The sequence below is a fragment of the Macrobrachium rosenbergii genome, chromosome 24 (genome assembly GCF_040412425.1).
Source record: "Macrobrachium rosenbergii isolate ZJJX-2024 chromosome 24, ASM4041242v1, whole genome shotgun sequence".
Taxonomy (NCBI): Eukaryota; Metazoa; Arthropoda; class Malacostraca; order Decapoda; family Palaemonidae; genus Macrobrachium; species Macrobrachium rosenbergii.
Window position 1 is genome coordinate 14,050,194 of NC_089764.1, and position 18,695 is coordinate 14,068,888.

Here is an 18,695-nt window from a genome sequence, read left to right on the forward strand (position 1 = left end):
CTTGGTTGAGATATCCTCAGAAATGCCAGTTCTAAAGATTAAACAACCAAACAGTTGTCAATTAACAAGCGACTGCAAGTGCATGAGCACCTTTGGATCATCAGTTGGAGGTAACTACTCAACTTACTTGATCTCACTGACAGGAACTGACATAGTGAGAAAGAGAGAATGGGAGGTGGGTCCTCGGGATATATATATAGTATAAACTTGACTTCTTGATAGGTGGAAGGATAGGATATGCAGTTGACGATCTCAGCCATGCAACAAACTGATGTCTCAATGAAATGACTGGGGAGCAGAACAGATCAAAATCAAGTGTCCATGATAATGTCATTAAGTACTAATAGTAGTTGAATACCCAGAGATTAAAGGTGGTGGTTGTTACTCATTTGCTGCAAGTCACAGGTACAGATACCTAATCCTTCATCTAGGACATGAAAGCAATAAGCCTGGAAAACTACACCTCTTGAGAATGAGCCCCTGTAGCCCCACTGAAAGATTAGATGTTTTCTGCATCAATAACTTGAGATGAATGGGTAAAAACCCCTGCTGTGCTCTGCATGCTCTGGTCACTAGTGTGGCTTCAACTGAAACTGGTCACTGGAACAGCTCAGGTCATACAAGATGGGGCAGCTCCAGTAAATGATCCAGTTATCAAAGTAGCTCTGGTCATTGGTTTTGACAACTAAAGCCACTCTGGTCACAGCTCCTATCCCTTGAAGGGTATAGGGTGATGCAAAGCACTCCAAAATGTACTAATTCTCTAAAATCATAAACAATAAAATGACCATAAAATGAGAAAATTAATTAGGTGGTTTGACATGAAAGGAATAAGAAAATATGAGAATAAATTTGAGAATGCAGCTTACTGACACCAAGATCAACATGAAAAGTGATGTTCTTGCCTGCCATGAACCTAGGACCCACTGCAGCACATGCATGGTCTACCTGCCAGACAACAGCTGACCTGCCTCTTTTTCACCAACGGAATGCAGTGTCTAGGACTCGTGAAGACAGCAAATGCAGGCTACATGAATGATGATTTGTAAGTTTAATAAATACAAGGGAAAAATAAAAGATGAAATATGGTGTAACAGCAGGTAAAGGAGCTGGAAAGACAACAATTAAAGACTTACCATCACTGGCCTCACTATTCATTAGCCTGAAGAAATGAGAAGACAAGCTAAACATAAAACATCATCAGCAACACCAAAAGTTAGCCAGGAATTGTACAAAACTCAACTTTTGAGAAAGGCTAACCAAGGCAATGTTCAAAAACTGTTACCATACCAAAACGGCTTAACTTAACTAAATTTAATGCTAGAATTGCAGAATAATTCAAAGAAATTTATTTCAGAGCAGAATTGCAAGAGAACTCTCTTAAATTATATGAAATCCATTATAGACATATTTTGGGAAAGCACATATACTCCAGAGAACCCCATAATGAAGTCATCAGGTAGTTGCTGGTAGAAAATTTTTAACTATTCAACTCCATTTTCCAAAACATTGTCAAGACACTCGAAGGATGAAGGCTGATGCAGCTGAAAACCCTGGAATCCATCATGGCTGACTCCATTTCTTTTCAAAAGGGGCTGAACTGTCTTAACAGATTTTGTGACAACAAAATGGGCTATTGTAAGTAAAGGGTTTGTGGTGATCTGATGCATTATACTATGTTAACAATATCTCTGAATATTTCAAAAAAAAATATAAATTGGAGAGATCATGGAATTTCATACTGTACCTTAGTGAGATTATTAATTTCTAAATCAAGCAAGCCAATCTTTGATCTTGGTGCTGCATTATTCATGACTGATCTTGTTTCTGCCCCTGTATAAACAACAAGTCCCAGAAGTCTCCCTGATGCAACAACTGTGCCTGCCCAAACAGTGTTCTCAACACCTAAAGATTCTTCTGTTTCTGTATCATGCTGTAACAAAAGTATCAAAATATTCAAGAAAGGAAATATATCACATATATCACAGGTCTAAAATAAATTCAGTCAGAATGAGCAAAGAGCATACACTGTGGTTGTGTATTTAGCAAGGAAAAGGGTTCTTAACCCTCATCGTTCAAGATTTTTCCTTGTGGTGCCCAATTTCTTGGAAAGCATAGTTGCACATGTAACTTTTAATGACTGCAGCTATGAACTGAGCTTTCTGAGAAACAGTAACTCACCGAAAATTACTGCATAATATTCTCACAGGCCTACGAATATTTTACATTACCTACTTTATATGATTTCAAGTGCTGGAATCTGTCAGCATTACCCAACCCCCATGAATCTGCCTACAATATTATGAATATCACACTACCCTGCATGTTTTGGGGCTGCAAGTTTGGGGAAGAAAATTCAAAAATAGCCCTACCCTCTTCCACACAACAGACCCGGCCAGTCAGTTATCATGCCTTTGTCTTATATATTCTGACAATGATAATTCTGAATAGCTCAGTCTCTATCACTGAGGCAATAGAGGCTTTCTGGGCTACTTTCTTTTCGAGTATTACAGGGTGTCTATTTTAACACCCAAAAATTTTCAAATACATTTCAAAATTACCATTTGCACTTTATCACAAAAAATTACACCTACCAAATGCTTAGGCATAAATTATTTCAACAGTCTCATTTAGTTTTAATGTGGCCAGTAACTAAGAGACTTATGAATTGTTCCCTTCAACATCCAACATACCAAACAATTCAAGCTCTTAAGCAACATTAAAATAATTACAAAAATCTTTCCATGTGCATTTTTTCTTAATCATTTTCCACATAAAATAGTAAACAAAATCATTCCAAAGTGAGAAAGTATCCATCCCACAACAGGGCACAAAAATTAAACAACAGTGTTTCTTCATGTTTTCTTGGGTTAATCTTAATTATGTTTTGAGTTGCATTACTTCTGCAATACAGTATATGATCAGATCTATTTCAAGGAGTGGATAAACATTTCAGAACACATAGAAACCTGTGAATTATTCCACACTGCTGACAATGTCATTCATTTACTGGACATATTTTAGTGATATTTTAATCCTTCTAAATTCAATGCATCCATAACGCATAGTGTTACACAGACGAGTGTATGTGCTCTAAGGCCAATTGTATATGTCATATTATTATTATTAATTTTCTTTGTAAAAAAAATATATATGCATCATTGATGTGAGGTCCTTTATAATAAATGTCCTTGAACTTTTATATTTCAGTTGTCATTCATGCCCTCACTTGATCATTTACTGCTTTTACTTCTTAAAGAGGAAGAGGAGAAAAGAATATACTGGAATAGGAAACATAAAATAGAATGCTTGCCAAACATTTAAAAATATGAAGAAAAGGACTTTGTATATGTAGAATAATAATAATAACAATAATAATAATAATAATAATAATAATAATAATAATAATAATAATAATAATAATAATAATAATATGTCTTGTTAAAAAGGATGGCTGCATCCTAGCAAGACATGCATTTTAACAAGACATGCTTAAGAGAGGGCCTGCTCCTTCCAATCCAATAATAATAATAACAACAACAACAACAATAAAATAATAATAATAATAATAATAATAATAATAATAATAATAATAACAACAAGCATTACACTGTTTTAGTGGTGTAAATATCATGACATTGAAAAAAAAAAAAATTTTACCTTGTCTCATTTTTTACTGTCAGGCACCTACATTCATTCTGTTTATCCAATGACCATGACCCTGCCTTGAGTCTGCTTCACTATTTGTGTTGCCAATTACCTAATCTAATGTGGTTGTGCTGGAATAACAAATGCAGGCAGTCTCCGGTTATCAGCGGGCTCGGTTATCAGTGATCTGGTTTTTCAGCGCTTGTCTAGTGACGAAAATCAGCAATTTCAGCGTCAATATGCGCCCAATTTCCACTTATCAGCACTGATAATCACATATTGGCACAATACATACCTAATAAAGTGCCAATAACCGAAAATCAGCGATTTTCGGCGCTTTTCGGCGCCGATTTTTGGTTATTGTCACACCATTCGAACGGAACCCCCACCAATAACCAGGGACTGCCTGTACTTGTAATACACACATCTCTGTTTTAGCAAGAGCAAAATTTTTACAAGTCTCATCTGCAGCCGTTATGTAAACGTGCTTCCTGTCTAATGCCTGGCCTAAATAAAGAGAATATGATTACCAGTCCCATTAGCCTCCACCAAGAAAAAAGCTTTTCCAAGTTTACACCCAACTGATACATATCTGTTAAGTAACAAGGATACACAAAAAATAACTGATACAAAAACAGAGCCTGGTTCTGATGAAATAAATAGTGGAATTTCTAAAATAACTTTTTCTTGTGAAATGAAAATAAGAAATCAATACAATATAAGAAGGCAGTATTGCCTAAAATAAATGCTAACAAAAAACTTTCTTCAGAAGTTGGTAAAGTCTGACCTCTTAAAACCAGCACCCTTGGGACCAGGCCACTGCCGAACCACAGAAAACCCTGGATGACAAATCGCCCATAAAAAGCCCCTTTTGTAAACAAAGTCTTGCCATCTCATTCCACAAATATACTACTGTGTTAACAAAAGTAGAACAATGCTTACGAATAACCATTGGTATTCATTATGTCTAGTTCCCTATGAAAATTCTGACCTGCTCAATAAGCATCTCCCCAGAAATGCTTACACCTTTGCTACATCGGAGCTTGAACCACTCAAAAGGAGCACTGTCAATTTCTGATCTCCCAGCACCTTTCAATGTTTTCAAGCACTTCAAACTTTTCTGACTTTTGTTTTCAAAAAACATAAAAATCTGCTGCTTTTGTTTCTTTAAACCTGAACATTGTATGTGCTGCATCTGTTTCTTTAAGCCTGCATATTGTGTCTGTGTGTGTGTCATGCATTATTGTCATATTATTATCATATTATAGTCTATGAATACAGAAATCAAGTGCCATTTGCATTCTTGTAATGTTTACATTCTTAAAACATCAGCTGATTATGTTTTACCAACATCATCACAGTCATTAACTGCTAAATGAAACACATTTCTGATGTTAGTTTTTTCTTAAATTACCAGAGCTGGTTTAAAAATTTAACTTACTTTATTTATCAATTCAGTAAATTAAATCAAATTAAATGAAGTAAAGGTGTGATTTCACCAGTATCAGATGTTGCTTTTGTCTCTTCCAAAATGTTTTGTGAAATGCACGGTACTTGTTTCTTTAGCCACAACTATACAACTGTAAATTTTGTGGCATACTTTCATAACAATTTCTTCCCCATTGCATGGATTCATTTTATTTTTATTTATAGAAATAAACATTGAAAATTAGCAAATTTTTAACAAGTCGACAATTGTTGTATAACCTTAATATACATGTTTTAGTTATGGTAAATGACATCGGCAAAAAGCAGTTTCTCTATTCGATTGTTTATGTCAGTACTTGCTGTTGTTTATCCCAGTGTCTTGCATGCAGGAGTAAGTGGTTGTTAATTCTAAGAAATAGTAATGAATTCTTAGACAAATCACAAGGTTGTAAGCCAGATTTAATGTATGAAGATTTGCATTTGACCTAATGAACTTTGCTTCTAGGCCTATTTATTAGTTAACAGCTAACTCAGATACTATAATATACATTATCAATGATATCTATTAAAACTGAGACAAGCATAGAAACCCTAGCACAATGTAATCTACTGTTAACATATCTTGCACTATACACAATGTATACAGTATGATGAAATCATGTTTTTGGACGAAATTTTAATGATTGCATGATAAACAAGATCTGATATGACATGAGTACATATGCAAAATATGGTTCTTTTGTATGCTTTATATTTTTGAGTTTCAAAGGATGTGTTCTTTAAAAATGAACTTTGGTTGTGTATTTTGCAGAGTAAACTTATGTTCCAAAACCAAAAAAATAAAAAAACGGAAACGATGTTTGTCGCTGCCCTCATTGCCACTCAAGAACTATTGGCAGCTAATTCAAAAAAAGTCCTGGTTAATGGGAGTTGCCGGACCAAGAAGTGCCGGATTTAAGAGGTCAGACCGTAGTTCAAACCTGTTGAAATCCCCAAGGAAGGAGGTTTTTGTTATAAAAGGAAATTGTTTGATAATAAGAGCACTTCATATTTACCTTAGCAAAATTTCCTATGAAATTGTAAATATCCTTCTGGGGTTTTTCAGCATACACAGTAGCATCCATTGAGAATAGTTCTTCATTTGAATCTAGTTTCTGAGTGGCAGGAACAGCTAGACGTAACTTCCAGTCTGTTTCACCATCTAGCTGATCAGTTCTTATAAAGCAGGCACCATTAGTCTCAGTTGTACGTAAAAAGACCATATCTGCAGGTACTCGCTGATCCTATGGGGTAAAAGTTAGGCATGAGATTTCATTTCTTTATGAACCCCTTCTTTACCGACAATTTGTTTGGGGGTACACAAAGCACCACCATTCAAGACTATCGCATGGTACCGGGTACATGAAGATGGTACACACATACAACCAACCTTCCTCTTTTCAGTTCTAGACCTCTTATGATTTCATAAATTCGATTTGAAGGGTTTGGTACCAGCCACTTAGGGGTGAACATAAAAAGCATAAATAAATGTGTGCATATGTATATATATGTATGTATATATAATATATATACAGTAAACCCCCTGTATTCGCGGGGGATGCATACCACACCCCCAGCGAATAGCTAAAATCCGTGAATACTTAAAACCCCTCTAAAAACACTTAGAACTACCTATTTTGATAGTATAAACACAAAAAAACCCCTCTAAAAATGCTTATACCTGAGTATTTTAATAGTTTTATCACAAAAAGTGCATTTAGTCATGAAAATTATAAGAAATACAGTAATTAGTGAATATTTCTCAGTGAAAAATCCATGAATAGTGAGACAGCAAATACATGGGGTTCACTGTATATACAGGTTGACCATCACTAATCCGGCAATCAGTAGTCCGGAACAATCAGTAATCCGGCACAAATTTCGGCTAGAGTAATTTCCAATGTTTCCACACTAATTTTCATATTTCCCGGGTCGCTGCGCTAACTCGCTCGCTGGCCGCTTCGACTTGGTGGCGCAGTGTGCTGCATCAACAAACTGGTAGCCTAGCCTACATTATACTGAACTCTATTCAAATATTAACAGTATTATACAAACATCAACATAACGAATGTGCATCTTTTTCATGGATCTTTTAAAAAGTTATGCTTTACTACATTGTTTCCAATTGCGTATATTCTCATATTGCTTTTGTATTATAAATTGCGATCAATGTTTTGTTTTGGGAATCAATATTGTGTGTTTATTTCACGCATTTAACTAAGTTCAAAGCGCTTTTCTTGCTTCTAGTTAGCGTAAATAAATATGGATACTTTATTTATTTGGAACACGGATAATTTTCGTTATACGAAGTGTTTTTAAGCCGAAATATAACTTAAATACGTTTCGTTGTGAAATTAATTTACCTATTTTTTCGTTAATATATGACGTTTGCGGGAATCGCAGCTGGCCGTTTTGGGGGCATGTATGTTTTGTGTAAAAAAAATCAAGATTCCATTCGCTATTTTCTCTTGATTTCATCATAATACAAGCTTTATGTATCTATCTTTTATCGGCGTGAAAACAATAGTAATTTGTATTCTTTCATGCCCAGTAGTTTTGATTAAAATACATTCTCTCAAGTTTTATTTACGGTCGAGTTTCATCCATGTTGCCGATGCACGATAATTTATGGTCATTAGCAGCTTGAACATTGTTTTCTCAGCTTCAGCTACAACTTACAGCTTTAAGTTACTGTAGCAGTATATTTCCCTGCCATCTTTTCTCCAAAGCGAATAAGGGTATAGTGTAAAAAATATATCAGTCCTATTGTACAGTACCTAACGTCAATTGTAACATAACTACGGTAATTGTGTATTACCGTACGATGGTTGAAATACAAGCAAAGCAGTTGTTATCCGATAAGATTATTAGCAAAACAAGTTTCCCGTTCGGTTGTTTGTGGCTGTACGCATTTACACATGAGTATAACATTATTAACAATACTTTTATCATTCTCTTTTACTTTTTTAACTAGTAGATGGAATAAAGAGATGGAGGAAAAGAAGTTTTTCTATTGTAAGTTGGTCTCTCTCCGCCTGATTGTAGCTGCCTGCCTGCGCCGAATTCTAAAAATGTTTCCTAAATATTTTCAGACTCGTATTAATTCCTAACCCCATCATAATCGTGAAACTCGAAATATCGTAAGTCGAATTATCGTAACTCGAGCACTACCTGTATTTGATAATTGTCTTTTCCTTATTATCCAACTTGTACTGATTTATTGGATATTTTAATTCTAAGATGAGGTGCTTAGCTACTGGGTTTCGTGTATTCTAGCCTAATAAATGGCTAATCCGGCACCCTTCAGGTCCCAATGATGCCGGATTAGTGATGGTCAACCTGTACATATACAGTATATATTGTATATACTGTTTATATATATAATTACAAAAACACATATACACAAAGACTACATATATCACATGCATGTACACAGAGTATTCATATGCATACTTGCATGCTCACACACACAATCACACACATATATATATATATATATATATATATATATACAGTATATACAGTAGATATATTCATACAGACATATCTCATATCAAAGGTTATTTGAGACTTGCAGATATGTATTTCATTACCTAGAAATTCGGTTCGGTAGCGAATGCAATGTTTACGTTCTGTTAAGCTTCTCGGTAAAGCAGAGGTTAATAGGAAGAAAATTTCACCTATAAGCACATCATACAGATTAACAATACTTCCACTGCAGTATTTGAAATTATGTCATATTCTTCTTTTCTTTTCCATGACAGCAATAATTAAGCAGCTGAAAAACCTGTCAGAGTTAAAACTATTTGAGCAATGAACTTCTAAGTACATTTCAAGTTAATGTGGGCAACTCTTGCAGTTAATGAGGAAAATGTTTCTTTCTCAACTTGGCTCTGAGATTAAGTGACATACCTTCTCTACAAATATTAAGTCACCAACTTTGATGTTGGCACTGGTTATTGTGCGCTGACCTCCATGAGGAGTTAACTTCTTGTATCTCTGTTGATTAACTTCATTGTCTCGCTGCCTTCTCCTCACATCATCAACTGCTTCACGAATCATAGTAACCAATATGACAAAACCCTGCAATATAAAGTGTAGGCTTATAATACCATCAACCAACTTTTTTTATACATTGACTCCTTGGTACCAAAGACAAATGCACTATAACACCTTTGAAACATGGTTGAATAGTAAATTTTGTCAAATGGTATAGTATAATCATAATCCAGAAATGATTTCTGATACAAAAAATATAAAACATTTCACATACTGTACTATGGTATCATGTTCTGACTTACTAAAGGACCCCAGTAAGTGTACAGATATCCAATACGAAGTTCTGGTATGAACTGGGATGTTGCCATTACAAGAAAGTAGAGATTCAAGAAGAATTTGAACTGTTCGAATAATACCTGAAATGAAAAAGAAAATTACATTATGTACCAATATAAAAAAAACACAGAATAATGTCAATTGCAAGGGATGAGTTTTTGTTATCTAAATGAGTGAAAAAATGCAAGTTTTGACAGTTTTACACTGCTACCTCTGAAATTTGTGCCCCTTGGCTTATTTGTATCACAGTTACTGCTTTAATAAATTTCTGCCTTAAAAATATTTCAATTTGTTCCTTTTCTCTATTCTACACCTCTATTCTATATTATTTTGCTTTAACAAACCATCAATCTAACTTTTGTTTTTATCCTGACATTTTCCTGACTCACACTGCTGTACACTAGCTTGTTGTAGACTCCTTTGTTCAAGAATACAATCAAATTTGGGCATCTAATGAGTTCTCTAACTGAAAATGTAACTAAAAATAAATTTTGAAGAAACAAAACCTTTCAAAATGAGATTTAATATTTTGAAGTAAATTAGCATAAACCAGAGATATATCCTGCCTATTAACTAATTTATACCTTCATCATCATTTCAGTTATCCAAGACTCACCTTATTACAAGATAGCAAGTTTAACAATCATTATGTCAACTAAAGATAGGTAACTATTTATAATCTAATTTTGCACAGCTGAAACTGTGCATGTAGTAATAGATTTTGAATACTAGTCCATATACAGTATTGCATGTATTTTTCTGAAAAAAAAAAAAACACAAAAGATAAGAACTTAACAGACATACCTAGTCTATGAATGTAAAAAAAAAGCTGGGTTTGGCCCTAAATAGAATTGTAGACATGCTTTGTAAGAGTGAAGGCTAAGGGATCAGGAAAATGGGATCACTTTGCTTTGTTAAGGCTGGCAAAAGAGCACTTGTCTACAAAATATTCGCAGCTTATATTTTTGGTTAGTGCAAGGACTAGTGGAAAGGGCAACCAAATGGCCTTTTCAAGCCCACCCATGAAGAATGCAAGAACAGGAAAAGGATGGAAGAAATGTAGAGGTTAGCCACAAAGAAAAGGATGAACCTGCCTTGGGTACAGTATTTTCAGTAAATAAAAACTTTGCTACTCAACAACCCTTTCTAATGTCAACCTATATTTATTTACCAAAACTGATGTCTCTGTATAAAACTCGCTAATAACCTTTTACTGTGCACTTAAGGCTGCAAACCAAAACTCTAACTAGATTTTACCCTCTCACCCATTTCTTTTCTTCTCTTCCTTCATTACTTCCCAATTACAAAACTTTGTTAGCTTATTTTCATTTGCCCGTAGCCTACGAAGCCTGATAAACAAAACTCAATAGTATTGATAAGATATTTTATACTACTGTAGTATACAAAAAAATTAACAAAACTGACAAAACAACATTAAACACAACAAATTCTCTTTGTATAATAAAAGAACCAAGAAAATACCTACCAAGGGGATAAATGATATGAAATTATACTTTTGATTGCGTATAACATTTGGAGGGAATTTTTCAGTTGTTTGATGGCCAATACGTATAGATCTGGCTGCCAGTTGGCGGCGGCGGGAACAACAACTTATAATACACTCACATAACCTGAAAAGGATAATGCATCCATCTATCATTGCAAATACTCAGACTGTCATTCATGATTTCTTTTTAGTGAAAGGGATAAGGAGAAACCTTAAACAATGACTGAATTTTTCATTATAAAATGGGAATTTTCTGCTAAAAACTTTACGAAGGCTCCAACATCCTTGATAATATCTACTTTGCCTTATTTTCAAATAAAATCTTAAAACAGAAATTCTAGCCATAATACATACTAACATTTCCAATTCAAGTACAGTAGTGATAAACTCAAGTAAAAAATGCGCCAAAGTTTCCTTCAGTGCAATCAAGTTTTGTGTACAGTGTATAATCAAGGCCACTGAAAACAGATCTACCTTTCAGTGGTCTCGGTATAATGCTGTATGAGCTGCAGCCCATGAAACTTTAACCACGGCCCAATGGTGGCCTTTCCTATAACGTTGCCAGATGCACAATTATGGCTAACTTTAACCTTTAAATAAAATAAAAACTACTGAGGCTAGAGGGCTGCAATTTGGTATGTTAGATCATTGGAGGATGGATGATCAACATACCAATTTGCAGCCCTCTAGTCTCAGTATTTTTAAGATCTGAGGGCAGACAGAAAAAGTGCGGACGGACAGACAAAGCCGACACAATAGTTTTCTTTTACAGAAAACTAGAAGTATACTACCCTTTAAAAACAAAATTTTTTTTTTGTCTCATAGACAGAAAAAGCAGTAACTACTCCTTTCACCCTCTGGGGCCTCCAGTACGACTGGGGCTGAAAGGAGGGGAAATCACTATATAAATGATGATTTGTATAAAAAATGACTGTTTAAAAAAAAATAGTTTCATCCAACACCCTCAATCACATATGTCTGAATTTCTATTTAGGTGGAAAATTCTATGTTACACTGTACAGTAAACCCCCAGTATTCGTGTTCTCATGATTTGCGGACTTATGCATTCGCGGGTTTCTCTGTGGAACATATCTAGCCATTATTCGCAGAAAATTCGCCCATTCACAGTATTTTTCACTGAGAAATATTCACTAATTACTGTATTTTCATATAATTTTCATGAATAAATGCACTTTTTGTGATAAAACTATTAAAATACTCAGGTACATGCATTTTTACAGGGTTTTCCTGTGTTTAAACTATCAAAATGGGCAGTTCTAAGTGTTTTTAGAGGGGTTTTAAGTATTCGTGGATTTTAGCTATTTGCGGGGGGGGGGTGTGGGACGCATCCCCCGCGAATATGGGGGGTTCACTGTAATGATGACTGAGTACTGACGGATCCAGGATCCAAGTCTCTGATATCGAAGAGGGTTGTTAAAACTAAGGACGAACCTCAGGTGTATAAAAATAATGGGCTTGATTATGTGTGGGTGACCACTTGACAAGAAGAGCAAGATCTTCACCATACAACCTAAGTGAGACACTGCAACAAGCAGCCATATAAGAGCAAGTGATAAGATAAGCACGACTTCCTACATTTTCCACAGTATGTGAAATTTGGCCCATCACCATTACTGGTCCCAACATCAAATCTCCATCCAATGGGGAATAATCCCTGGGATAAGATTTTGTGAAAGGTGACTACTTAAAAAAAAATAACATCTAAGCTATCTCTACAAACAACTGAAACAGAAAGAGCTCTGATTTCCAGGAGTAAAACTCTTACCTGCAACAATTCACTTTCTGATACACCATACAACACTGACGATGCATGGCTGAGTTAGCAGGACATAACCTTGGAGTTCTATTTCCTGGTATGGCCAGTAAAGGGAGTCTATGGTCTTCCTCAGGCAATGGCATGCTGATCTGATTAGATACAGGAGCAGCTCTTCTTCCTTAACTGTGGCAAATGATTAAAAAAGAATTGTCAAGGGCACAGTGGAGTGGTCCTGGCAGATAAGCATTGGGGTTTTTGCTTCACTGTCAGCTGCAAAGGACAACCTAACGTAAATCCATCTTCTAGAAGGAGAACCTCTATCTGAGAGAGCATGAAATCTGCTGGCTTCTCTTGAAAATGCAAACACCAGTTTGAAGACTGTGCTCCATGTAAGATTCAGCAACAAAACCTCCACCAAAGGCTTGCAGGGAGTTTTAGTGAGACTCCTTATCACCAGAATAAGACCCCAGTTTCGAGGTTCATGACGCCAACAAGGTACCTCCCTTTTAAAGTGCTGGGATAAACCTTCTCAGTTCCATGGACGAACCTACATTTAGTCTATGAAATTCTGACTAAAGAAAGGGCTCCTGGGCAAGAAGAAAAAATTAGTAACAAGAGGAGTTATGGTGTTAGGAAGATTGACATCCTACTGATTGCACTAATCACAGCAATGTACCCACTCGGCTTGGTAGAGACTGGAAACCAAGGTTCTGCAAGGCTTCAAGATTCCTTCAAGTGCTTCTTCTGAAATGGCTCTTCCTCAGAGAACTTGCATGCAAACACAATATTCTTAAGTTCTTGTAAAACATGAGCTTGTGGTTGACAGAGAAGCTTCTTCCAAGCTATAAGACACAACTAACAGGGGAAGGAGGCCAGAGAAAAACTCTGTGAGGAGCTTGTCCAGAACTTGCCCAATTAGAACAAATGGCAGAGAGACTTCTATTCTCTAGGCTTCTTGGTCAGATTGGGCTGAGAAATAAACAGACAGCTTGCAACTGAGGCTCTCTGTAAAGAGGGTGCACATGTGGAGGATTGTCACATGACCAAGAGAAACCACCATCCCTTTGGCCTTCCCAGTATTCCCTGATAACTGGGATGCCTTTGTAAGAAGCAAGCTAATACCTGCCAATGTCTATTCCTGCAACTTAACAATAGCTGGCAATTCAAAAAGATGCCATCTTGTGTTATCAACCTACATCAGTGACAAGATAATAAAAGCTGAGGGCAGGAAAGATAAACCTTGACATGACAGAAGGCAAACGCTGTGCTCACAAAGAGCAGCCCTGAACTCAACAAAAATTTTTGCAGGCCTGCAATTAGGCAATGAGAAGACATGCAGAGCATCCACCTGCTTATAATAGCCATTAATAGTTCCTTTTCCTTTCACTCTCAATTTAATATAAGATGCAATAAAAATTCAGATTTAGCCCTACAAAAGTCAAACACAAGGCTATCTTGATAGCCTTAAGTTAGCTTGTTCCTGGTATGTGCACACATCTTTTTCTCAACTTAAGCTGCCACTCGAGGCTGAAGATACCAACCATCCAGTTAAGAACTTCTGAAAAGAAAGCCTCATTTTGTAGATCTCTGGCTACAACAGTGTTAGTCTAATCCAAACACTGAAGTAAAACAATTCTCTCTCATTAAGAGTCTAACCTTGTCTTCTTCCCAGAAGAAAACAAGGTCAGAAATTGAGAAGTAGGAGACTTGTTGCCCATAGTCACAGCAGCCATTCTAAGCCAAGGCTAACTAAAATTAACCAGCCTTTTTCTCAACTTCAGTTGCCACTCGAGGCTGAAGATACCAACCATCCAGTTAAGAACTTCTGAAAGGAAAGCCTCATCTTGTAGACCTCTGGCTACAACAGTTTTAATCTCATCCAAACACTGAACTAGAACAATTCTCTCTCACTAAGAGTCTAACCTTGTTTTCCTCCCAGAAGAAAATGGGGTCAGAAATTGAGAAGTAAGAGACTTGCTGTCCACAGTCACAGTAGCCATTCTAAGCCAAGGCTAACTAAAATTAACCCTCTTTGATCTCTAGCTACGACCAATCAATGTCTCCAGCACAAAATCCTCATTAGAAGAAGATATGTGGGAGGCTGTGAAGTAAGATCTCTTCCCTTGAAAGTCACTACCAACTCATTTCACAGTTACTACTTAAATTATGGGAATTGCTATACAGTAATCTACGATATTAGAGCAAACAAGACCACTAAGAGAGTCTGCCACTATGACGGAGACAGTGATTAAAGATGTTACAAGTGAAGTAAGCCATTGGTGATGTGGGTCCCACCATCACAAAAAGAACATTAATGACTTGGACCAGGAAACAAGATATCCTCAATCCAGGGTCGAGGAGGGAGATTGGGATGTGGTGGCAATGGAAAGGTGATGACAGTTATCAATTAAATGTCTACAATGCTGATGAAGGAAAAGAAAGTAGCAAACAGCTGTTATATATTGTTGGGAAGGCTACACAAAGACATTAAGGCAGGCAGTGCACTGTTTAAGTATTGCATCAGTAAGCAACAAGTGATCATAATAAGAATATCCTACTTTGATCTCTTTCCATATACATTAGGCCATTTCATAAAAGCAAGGTTATTGAAATGCTGGGATGTACAGGTCAAGGTGCCAATGGTGTTGCTAAGGCATTACATTCTACCTAATTAACCACTTCTATAGCAGAACACACTGCTTTTTGCCCAGATCACCAAACTGGGTGTCAGTGATGGATGAGATGGAGAGGCTCTTATTCATCAGGGTCTTGGACATGAATAGGAAGCGAGCCAATATTCAGCATTTCCACCCACATGTTAATTGGGAAGGTGCTATCTTTGTTTGGCAAATAAAGGATTATGTAGGATGATTAGATTACAAAAGGATCTTTATTGCATGCTATGGCTGGAACAAGGGATTAAAAGTGAGCAAATTCTTACTTTTAAACACAGGGCAAAGCCTTTCCAGATCCTAAATCAAAGGACTGGCAATGATGAGTGTGGATAATAAAAGGGTGTGGATGATGAGTGGATAATAAAGATGATAGCCCAGTTACCTAATGCTACCCCAACCAGGACTATGGAGTTCTGGAAGTCCTTCTAGGACAATTTTGCAGTCAACTACAATACTGATGTTTGGGATCAAATCCACCATTCAAAAATGACATTTTTACAGTAAAATAAAGTTTTATATATACTTACAAAGTAATTACATAGCTGCTGGTTTCACTTGCTCAGCAGCTAAAATTTTGAAATTCGCGGGTCATGCTATTTTGTTTGGCTAGTGACTAACCTCGCCCACTTTTGGGGTAAGAGAGGAACAACTAGCAAAAGGATTCAATTTGTTTATGCCATAATGATCATGTGAGGGGAGGAGGGAGGGCGCCAATCACGTAATTACTTGGGAAGTATATATAAACTTTATCTTATCATAAAAATGTCATTTTTATACAAGAAACTTACCAAGTAAATACACTGATGATTCCCACATTGACAGAAGGTGGGGTGCATGAACAAATCTACCCCAACACACTAGCAATGGTAATGAATTTGAGCATAGAAAAGATTGCTAGTATTAAAAGTATCTGTTGTTTCCTTACCCGATAAGGGAGCTGCTGCAGGAAGGTACTGCCTCTATTGGCGGTCTCCTTACCGTATAGTGGCGCAGCAGTATAGCCGAGGCTTGCCGACTATATTAGTGGGTACCTTGTGGCAAGGATGATTCCAATTGCTGACAAAGGTAACTATGTTGCCCCTGCCCAGGTGCAGTACAGAAAATACAACAATAAAATAAACATCACCTAATATTATAAAAAAATTAAAAACCACCACCCAACCAAGAAGGACTGGAGGGCACTCCGGTACACTGTAACCCTGGCTCCCTTAAAAAACTCAACAACCTCAATTCAGGGCAAAGAAAGGAAGGAAGGAATGCTTCCAACGCTTCTTCCCCCAACACCACACCAGCCACCAAAAATGGACCCAAAGTGCTGCAATTACCGTAAACTGTTTCAATTTCCTTCAAATAATATGTTGCAAACATTGACGTGCACTCCCAAAAAGCCGCCTGCAAAATAGAGAGGAGAGACAAATTATGCTTGAACGTCAACGAAATGGCTACAGCTCTAATTTCATGAGCCTTCACTTTACACAATGGAAAAACCACATCTTCAATTGACAAATGGGCTTCCGAGACGAGGTCTCTAAGGAAGAATGCCAGGGCATTCTTTGAAAGTGGCCACGAAGGATTCTTAACAGAACACCATAATGCATTTGAAGGACCATGAATCTTCTGTTCTGTGAAGATAAAACCTTAGAGCTCTCGCAGGACACAATACTCTCTCTTCCTCATTTGGACCTACAATTTCCGACAAACTTTCAATTACAAAGGAACCAGGCCATGGTTTGGAAATGGACTCGTTTTCGGCTAAAAATCCCAAAGAGAAGGAACAGACAGCATTCCCTTGGGAGAAGCCTACTCTTTTGTCTATTGCATGGACCTATTGGTTCGTTAGATCTCTCAGGGAAATCGAATGCATAGGCTCAAACCAGGGCCCAGACAACCATTTAAGAACCATGTCCAGGTTCCATGGCACTACTGCTACCTCCTTCTGTCTCGTGTGTCAAACGATCTAATTAGATCTAAGGAAAGGTCCACTCCCCTGTGTCTGAAGACAGAACTTAACATGGCCCTTTAACCCTTGGTCATCGAGGATGACAGGTTTCTTTCGGTCTTAAGATATAGCAGAAAGTCTGCTATTTCAGCTATAGATGTCTGAGAAGACAACACTGTACTTTCTGCACCAGTCTCTAAAAATTGTCCACTTAGCCTGATATACTCTATCCTCTGATAGAATATATCAGGCATTTTGGCAATAGCTTGCAAAGCCAATCTTGGAAACTCCTTCTTTCTAAAAAGTTTCCTGATAGTAGGTAGCCTGTCAGGGCCAGACAGGTTTTTGAGGTAGCAGTCTCAGAAAGTCTGCGAGGAGGTTGAGAAGGTCCAGGAACCATTCCTTTGTCAGCCAAAAAGGAGCACTAGGATCACTGACAGATTTTGATGAGTCTGGAACTTGTTGATCACCTGTCTTACCATAATGAAAGGGGGAAAAGCATAAAGGTGATTGTTTGACCAGTCCTGAAGCATAGCATCGGTTGCCCATGCTAAAGGATCCTGGACTGGCAAGCAAAACAGGGGGAGACGATGGTTAATGCAAGTCGCGAACAGGCCTATGAATGGAGTCCCCCATAACTTCCATAGATCTGAGCTAACCTGAGGACCCAGAGTCCACTTCATGGGTAACCCTTGTTTCTGGCGGCTTAATTCATCCACCAGAACATTGAACTTTCTTTGAATGAAGCGCATAAGAAGCTTGACCTGAAATTGTTCTGCCCAAAGCAAAAGATCCCATGCCTTCTCATAAAGGGAGAAAGAGTGTGTTCCCCCTTGCTTTCTGATGTATGACAGGGCAGTCGTGCTGTTGGAGTGCACTGTGACCGTCTTGTAGGACACTTCTTCCTTGAAAAATTGCAACCCCAGATGAACTGCCTTCAGTTCCTTGACGTTTATATGCCAATTTCTTTGCTCCGGGGACCAGGTCCCTGAAATTTCCTTGCTCCCCAACCTAGGTTCGATGCATCTGAGAAGTCTAGATTGGGGTTCAATGGAAGGAGGGATTCCCCTTGTGATAACCTTCCTTCTAAGCTCCACCAATGCAGGTCTTCTTTTACCTTGAGTCACACGGAACACAAACGAGTTTGAGTATTTTTTCCTGTTCCAGCTGATTCTTAAGAAGAATTGGAGCAGTCTCACATGAAGCCTGCCCAGAAGAATGAACTGCTCTATGGACAATAACATCCCCAGAAGGCTCATCAATTCGTTGGCGGAGCATTGATCCAGAAGAAGAAATCTGCTTACTGTCTTGAGGCAAGACATTCTTTTCGGGGAGGGAGAAACCTAA

General features: G+C 37.3%; 1 protein-coding gene across 1 annotated transcript in view; it reads right to left on the reverse strand.

Annotated features, from left to right (window-relative positions):
* LOC136851878 (probable phospholipid-transporting ATPase IIB) overlaps positions 1-18,695 on the reverse strand; it is a 351,307-nt gene that overhangs the window by 208,951 nt on the left and 123,661 nt on the right. The window contains exons 4-8 of the mRNA XM_067126209.1: positions 10,937-11,081; positions 9,417-9,530; positions 9,028-9,198; positions 6,132-6,359; positions 1,748-1,933 (exon numbers count right to left, since the gene is read on the reverse strand). Coding sequence (XP_066982310.1) covers positions 1,748-1,933; positions 6,132-6,359; positions 9,028-9,198; positions 9,417-9,530; positions 10,937-11,081 — 844 coding nt within the window. The remainder of the gene's footprint in view (positions 1-1,747; positions 1,934-6,131; positions 6,360-9,027; positions 9,199-9,416; positions 9,531-10,936; positions 11,082-18,695) is intronic.